This window comes from Sorex fumeus, unplaced genomic scaffold (assembly GCF_029834395.1).
Source record: "Sorex fumeus unplaced genomic scaffold, SorFum_2.1 ptg000095l, whole genome shotgun sequence".
Taxonomy (NCBI): Eukaryota; Metazoa; Chordata; class Mammalia; order Eulipotyphla; family Soricidae; genus Sorex; species Sorex fumeus.
The window spans coordinates 4,406,543-4,414,192 of record NW_026606152.1 but is presented as its reverse complement, the minus strand read 5'-3'; the positions used below and the strand labels follow the sequence as shown (position 1 = coordinate 4,414,192).

General features: G+C 64.6%; 1 protein-coding gene across 2 annotated transcripts in view; it reads right to left on the bottom strand.

Moving 5' to 3' along the window:
- JAKMIP1 (janus kinase and microtubule interacting protein 1) overlaps positions 1-7,650 on the bottom strand; it is a 58,372-nt gene continuing 50,722 nt past the window's right edge. Inside the window, exons 17-22 of one of the 2 annotated variants that reach the window (XM_056132774.1) lie at positions 4,968-5,036; positions 3,781-3,858; positions 2,721-2,924; positions 2,399-2,464; positions 648-723; positions 1-91 (exon numbers count right to left, since the gene is read on the bottom strand). In XM_056132774.1, coding sequence (XP_055988749.1) covers positions 673-723; positions 2,399-2,464; positions 2,721-2,924; positions 3,781-3,858; positions 4,968-5,036 — 468 coding nt within the window. In that variant the 3' untranslated portion in view covers positions 1-91; positions 648-672. The remainder of the gene's footprint in view (positions 92-647; positions 724-2,398; positions 2,465-2,720; positions 2,925-3,780; positions 3,859-4,967; positions 5,037-7,650) is intronic. The other variant, XM_056132775.1, reaches the window with a different exon arrangement.

The following is a 7,650-nucleotide window of genomic DNA, read 5'->3' as shown; positions in this document are numbered from 1 at the left end:
GGGGGCTGGTCAGTCTCTGGGCTTGAATTTGGGGTGAGTGGGGCTGGGATGGCCGTGGGACTCAGGTTATGCCGTAAGTTCTTTCTCGACCCTGTAAGTGAAAGATAACTGGAGATGACACCAGAGCCTGGGGTTGGCAGGGTGGGGATGCCCCGGCCGTGGGGACCCCACCTGTCCCCTCCCCATCCAAGGGCTCAGTGTGCCGAGGGCCGGGGGTCCACCCTGGGGAGAGCACGAGGAGGTGAGATGAGCCCACACTCTGGCCACGAGGCTCCGGCCCTGGCCGTGTCCATGGCAGCCACGGGCACTGGGCCAGAGGCCAGCAGGCTGTGTGGGGACAGTGGTCGCAGCACCAGAGCACTGGAGTCTGGGCCAGGGGCAACGCCCGGTCAGGGCCAGGGGCGACGCTCTCTCTGGGGCAGGGACCCCAGCGGGGTTGGCCGCATGCAAGGCCATGCTCCTGTGCTGTCTCCAGCCTGACATGCTGTGGGAACGGGGATAGTGGTTGTCCCCTACATGCTCTCCCCACTTCCCAGGCCTCCAGAGCTCTCTGGGCAGGGACCCAAGGGCTGAGCTCCTCCTAGGGTCCCCCCCGCCCAAAGAACATCGGGGTGGGGGGAGTCCTTCCAAGCATTGTTTCTACCAACCCCAGTTCCCGGTTTGCTGACGTCGTCAAGGCCACAGAATGAATGCTAGTGAGAAAAACAAGAAAAGGAACAAAAACTAGAAACCAAAATAAAACAAGGGGGGGAGAGAGAAGGAAAGAGATGTCAGAGGTGGCTCCGCGCCCACCAGACGGGTTCCCAACAGCTGCACTGGGGCGGGACCGAAGAGACAGGAAGGGGAGCCCTGCTACCAGGTGTGGACCCCAAACAAACTAAAAGGGCCAGCGGCAGGGAGGGAGACCCCGCGGGCCTGAGAACCATGTCTTCCCACTCTGCTCGAAGAGCCCCAATCACTCAGACCCGCGGGACCTGGGAAGGCAGATGGCCAGTGCGCAGAGACACCTTCCTGGCCGTGCTAAACCCGGAACAGCTCCTTCAGACTCCGCTCTGGGAAACTGAGGCTGGGGAAAGGGCAGGACTTCGGGCCCGGCACGTGGGGTGCCCTGGGCTGCGGGGTGCCCGCACGGGTCCGACTCTACAGCCGCGTCTCCGCCTGGCGCCTGGCGGTACAGCACCAGCCCGGCCCCTTCAAGCTGAGACAGCCCTGCCCCCACCCAGTGCCCCGGAGTGGGACGGGCGCCTTGGCACATGCTTGCCCCGTGGACCAGCCCCGGGACCCCGTGAGGACAGCTGGCTGCCTGGCGTCAGTGGGGGCTTGCTTGGGGGTACTCCGGCTCTGCACTCGGATATCACTCCAGGCAGGCTCAGGGACCAGATGGGATGGCGGGGATCTAATCTGGTTGGCCCCAGCAAGGCAAGCACCCCCGCCCCCCGGACCCACGTGTGCCCACAGAAGTCCCAAAGCTGGGGGGCTGGGGCTCCCCCCTCGCTCTATCCTCACTGCTCTCCTGGGAGAAAAGGCAGACCTGAGGATCCCCGGCTGGGGCACGGCCCATGGGGCCCAGGACAGGCACAGAGGAGCAGCCACGGGGGTCCCAGCCCTACTTCCTGGCCCCGGGCAGCCCCGGGTCCTCAGGAAAGCCCTGGAAGGGGGGGCCAGCAGAGCTGCACTGTGGTCACCCCTGTGTGGCCAGAAGGACCCCTCCCACCCTGTTCCACGCATAACCACGGCTTGGGGACACAGGGCAGGAGACAGGGAGGGGACTCGGCCTGCTCCATGGAGAAGGATCTGCAGGAAGCGGAGGGCGTGGGGCCTGGGCCACGACAGTCGGCACTCACAGCACAGCCCCAGGGCTCTGGAACCACAGCAGCCCAGACCACAGCATGCAGAGCCTGCCCAGCCCCAAGCCCCCTGCCCCACCTGACCCCGCCTGACCCCGCCGGAACCCCTGTCCCCCTCTGAGCATCCTGAGCCCCCTGACCCTCTGCCCCTCCCCACGGGCCCAGCCAGGCCAGCCCGTGGCTCCTTGGCTGAGCCACCCACAGCAGACAACTGCCACTGGGAGGTGTCTGGGGGAGCCTTTGGGGGCCCAAAAGGTGCTCAGGGAGTCCAGGCACCCCCAGCCCACCCCTCAACCCCCAGCATCCACAGCCAGATGGGCTTCAGGCTGAGTGCAGGATGTGGCAGGACTGGGCCTGGCCATTACGGGGGTCCCAGGGGTACCCGGGGAGCAGGAGGCCCCCAGTGTACAGGGTGTGCTAGAGCCAGGTGAGGCCCCGAGCCGCCTGTGCCTGCGTCCCCGCACATGAATCAGAAGCTGATGATGGAGGCGCTCAGCAAGGTCCTGGGGCCCAAGAAAACCCCCTGGGCCTGCGCCCACAGCAACACCCACCTTCTCCTCTAGCTCCTTGAGCTGCCGCCTCTGCGCCTCCAGCTTGTCCTCCAGCTCCCGGACCCTCTGAGACAGGCCAAGCAAGGGTCGGGGACCTGCCCACTCAGCCCGCGCCCCGAACCCCACCCACCGCGGCCCGCTCCCCGCACCCCTCACTGCTCGGGTACCCACTCACCTGCCCACCCGCTCACCGGCTCGGCCTCCTCCAGCCCTGCTCCCTGACCCTGCTCCCCGTCCCTGCTCCCCCACCCCTGCTCCCCCAGCCCTGCTCCGCGAACCTGCTCTCTGACCCTGCTCCCCTACCCTGCTCCCTTCCACTTACCTGCTGTGCTGTCTGCAGCAGCTCCATGCGCTCCCGCAGGACCTGGCTGTCAAACTCACGGCTCTGCCGCAGGATGTGTCTCCGCACCTTCTCCACAGCCGCCTGCAGGTCCTCCCGCTGCCCGGCGCTCAGCGCCTCGCTGGCCTTGTGTCCCGGCTCCTGCTGCAGCGCCGTGTACAGCGTGGCCTCCAGCTCCTGGATTTTCTGAGACAACGGGCAGTGTGGGAGGGCGCGGAGGCCACACGACCCCAGGCATCTCTTGGGCAGAAAGGACGCCTAGTGGCCTAGAGGGCCCCACTCCTGGGCCTTCCAGCCTGCACCAAGGACACCTGTCTTCTTGACGTTCTGATGCTGCTGTCTGCGAGGGACCTAGATGCAATGCCCTTACCCTTGCAAAGGGGACTCACAGACACGCCGCACCCCTGCAGAGGGGACTCACAGAGACGCCTCACCCCTGCAGAGGGGACTCACAGACACGCCTCACCCCTGCAGAGGGGACTCACAGACACGCCTCACCCCTGCAGAGGGGACTCACAGACACGCCTCACCCCTGCAGAGGGGACTCACAGACACGCCTCACCCCTGCAGAGGGGACTCACAGAGACGCCTCACCCCTGCAGAGGAGACTCACAGACACGCCTCACCCCTGCAGAGGGGACTCACAGACACGCCTCACCCCTGCAGAGGGGACTCACAGAAACGCCTCTCCCCTGCAGAGGGGACTCACAGACACGCTCACCCTGCAGAGGGGACTCACAGAAACGCCTCAACACTGCAGAGGGGACTCAGACACTTTAACCCCGTGATGGCCACTGTCCCCTGCATGTGGTGGCATCTCCCCACAGGCTCCGGCTAACTCAGCCCCTCTGCCCACATTTCGCTGTGGCCCCTGGTGAGGTCATTCTAATCCAAAGGAGAGAGTGGCCATGGCCTTACGGAATACTCATGCAGTGGGAGATGACTGTGCAGACTGACCAGAAGGTGGACATGGAGCCCGGCCACCTGGGAACAGGGCAGCCCCCTCTCCCGCACCCAAGAGCCTGACACCAGGCCCCCCTACCAGGTACGCCTGGTCCAGGGCCTGCTTCCGGTAGTCCAGCTCCTCCTCCAGGTAGCCCTTCTGCCTGCTGAACAGATCCTGCACAGGAGGGCACCATGAGGGACCCAGGGCCCCACTCAGGCCAGCCCATCCCCACTCCCCTCTGCATGAGTTTGGGTGCAGGGGCAGGAAGAGGCATCTGCTGTGTCTCCTGAGCCCTGCAGCAGGCCTCCCAGGCCAGGAGCCTTGGTGAGACAGTCCTGCCCTCACCCCCGGGCCAGCTTGGCTGCCGATGATCAGTGAAGCGGACCCTCCTCGCCCCCGGTTCCCAGAGAGCGGGCACAGTCCCAGGGACCCTGCCCACTTCCTGATTAGTCTGAGAAGACTCCACTAGCTCGGCCAGCTGCCCACCCCTAGGCCAGGGGGCTTCCTGGGAGGCCTCAGGACTCTAGCCTGTGTGCAACTTCTGGGTTTTACAGAAAACACCAGGGGCCAGAGAGATAGTTCAGTAGATAGGGTGCTTGCCTTATATGCAGCCAACCTGGGTTGAATGCCCAGCATCCCATAAGGTCCCCCGAGCACCACCAAGAGTGGTCCCTGAGCACAGAGCCTGAGTACTACCGGGTGTGACCCCAAAACCGAAACAAGACAAAACCAAGAAAACTTCACGGAGCCTGGGGTGGCCCCTCCCGTGTCTCCTCACGGATGCTGCCACCTGCAGGCCCCCCCTCAGCACTGTTTCTGGGAGGCTCGAAATGCCTTCTGATGCCCGCAGGTGGCACGCAGCAGCCGTGCCTGGCGACAAGGCCAGCCAGCTGTGACTTTCACCTGTCTGTCCTGAGGCCCTCGAGGCAGGGGGAGGCCCCCAGTTTATCCTGGGGGAAATTTTCTTTTTTGGTTTTGTTTTGGGTTTTTGTTTTGGTCACACCCGGCGGTGCTGGGGGCTTACTCCTTCCTGGCTCAGGTCACTCTGACGATGCTTGGGGGAACATGTGGGGTACAGGGAGGGAACCCGGTTGGCCGCGTACAAGGCCCTCCCCACTGCCCTGCCCTCCAGTCCCCTCTCCTGGAGGAAAACCTATCCCAAGAACCTCCCGCCCCCAAAGCTGCCCATCCCCCTGTTCCTCCCAGTGTGCCCTGCGATGCCATCACCCATCCTGGCAGGCCCCCAGCCCCCAGAGCGGGGAAGAACTTCAAGGCAGGGTCACCTTCTCCTTCTCCAGGTCCAGCATCTTCTGTGTCAGGGCAGCCTCCGTCCCCTCTATCTGCTTCAGCCACTGGAAAACAGGGGGACAGGGTGTGGCCGTGAGAACTGGCAGTCCCTGCGGGGCCCCCTCAAGCCCAACATGAGGGAAGCCTTTGGGTCCAGCCTCGGGTCACCTGTGGGATGCTGACCAGGGGCACATGTGAGGTGCTGTGTCAGCTGCCCTCTGCCCTCTGGGGCGCCCTGGGGAGCACAGCTGCCCACGCTGAGGGGTGACTGTGCAGGGCCCAGTCTGGGCACGCACCCCTGCAGCCACCTGGGGGCCCTGAGCAGCGAGGCCCCTGGGGGTGCTTGGCGAGAGGAGGTGGTGTGACTGGTGCTGCCCTCAGGGAAGGGGTGCGTGGGAGGGGGCTCCATTGCCTGCCAGCACAGGGCAGAGTAACTGTCGGGGGCTGTTCCTCGGGGGGCCCGGGAGACAAGGGGAAGTGAGCAGGGCTGCAGGGCTGCAGGGCTGCAGTGTTGGCGTCTCCAGGGCCTCTGTGGTTGCGGAGACCACTGACCCCTTTCCTGGGGCCCCACCGCTTCAGTGCCGTGTATCCCCACCAAGTCCCAGGTCCTGGGGCGCTGCCTTGCTCCAGCCGCTCGGAGAGCTGGTTCTGACTTCCCTGCTCTGGCAGGCTTCTCCTTCTGACCCCCGAGCCGTTACCCATCAGTCCCTGACCTCACCCACCTGCTCGGGCGCTCAGCTTCTCGGCTCTCACCTCATCCAGGAAGTCCCCCTTGCTTGCCCCACCCCAGTCATCTCTGCCTGGTGCCCAGCTGCAAGGCCCCTCTGGTCATGCACTGGGGTCATGTGGTGTCGAACCCTGAGCACTGCAGAGGAGTCCCGGCTCCCGGAGGATTCATCTAGGCTGCCGGGTTCCCCTCTGACGCCGGTGGTTCTGGCCCAGTGTGGGACGAGATGAGCCAGCCCTGGGTGGGGAGCACGAAAGGTTCTGGGGAGTCCGGGCGGGAGCACCCCCGGGCCCCTAGAGCCAGGGCTGGGTGCTGGCCTGTCCCCACCCTCCCCGGGGGGTGCAGAGGAATGGGAACGCGCATCTTCCTGCTGGCTGGGCACATGGTGGGAGGGCGCTGGGCCCCCCGGGCACTGGGCTCCGAGTGGACGTCTGCTGGGGGCACCGGGGGTCCCTGGTGTGGCTCTGACGGCCAGTGGGTCCCTGAGGATGGAGGAGATGGAGGCAGAGCAGCCCAGGGGGCATCCAGCATGTCACAGCCCCGGCGGGCACATGCTTCACTCTGGGGAGGCACCTCTGGGGAGTGGTGGGTCCCCAAGGCGCCAGAAAACAGCCCGCCAGCTGCCCGGAAGCCCTGGGCAAACTGGACACTGGTCCCTTCGCTGTCCTTGGGTGCCAGACCCCAGAGCCCGAGTCAGGACGAGAAGCGCTGGACTAAGTCCAGTCACGAGGAGGGCTTCGGAGGGGTCAGGGTTGGCTTCCGGCCACCCCAAGGGACGCAGAGGAGCAGGGCACGGCACGGGGACCATGCTGGCCACTGGGGGGAGGCTCAGGCTCAGCGCTCGGGCAGCTGCTGGCGTGGGTGGGGGTGCATGCCAGGGAAGCCCGTGGTCACCTGTGTGGGGGACACAGGTGCTCGTCTCGGGACAGCTGAGAGGACGAGGGTCCCAAGGGCAGGGCTGGTGAGGCTGGCAGCGAGGGGGGTCACCTCTCGACAAGGGCTGAGGCACGAACAGGGTCTGGCAGCCCCTGGGCTCTGCCTGCCAGCATGGCCCAGGCTGGGAGCAGACTGGGTCATGGTGCTCGTGCATGGCCACTCCCTCAGCAACGCTCTGAGGCCCTGAGGCTCAGGCGGCACCAGGCCCTGGGGCGGGGAGCGGCTCACACACCTGCAGGTGCCGCCTGGTGAGTGGTGAGGGAGGGAGGGAATAGAGCGAACGAGTGAGTGGGTACACGAGTGAGAAAATGAGAACTGAGTGGATGAGCGAGTGGATGAGTGTGTGAGTGAGCAAGTGTGAGTGTGAGAGTGAGTGAGCGAGGGAGTGAGTGTGAGTGAGCGAGCGTGTGTGAATGAGTGTGTGAGTGGGTGTGTGAGCGTATTTGAGTGTGTGTGTGTGATTGAATATGTGTGTGAGTGTGTGTGAGTGTATGAGTATGAGTTGTGAGTGTGAGTGTGTGTGTGAGTATGAGTGTGTTAGTATGTCAGTGAGTGAATGGATGTGGATGGAGCTTTCGGCTCACTGGCATTCTCCAGAGCAGCAGGCAGACTGGCGCCCAGGTATGCTGGTACAAGGGTGATGGTGCCACCATCATGAGGAACTGTGAGGATCATTAGCACTTTAAAAACAGCACCTGGAGGTTTGACTCACGTGGGTTGGCAGGGAAGCTACGTGAAAGCTATGTAGCCACGGTGTCATATGGGGAATGACTTGTAAGCTAGCTGAGCTGACACCAAGCCAGCACCACCGAGAGGGGCTCCGGCCCCAGTGCACAGGGGAGCCCTGAGCGGATACAGGAGTGGGTGCGTGAATCCAAACATGCCTCACGGACACACAGACAGCATCAGAGCAGTGGGTGGTGCTATAGGACAGGAAGCCAGTTGGGAAGGACAGGGCAGCACCTGGCAGTGGGGCAGCCGGAGGGACGGGGCAGCGCCTGGCAGTGGCCTCTCCT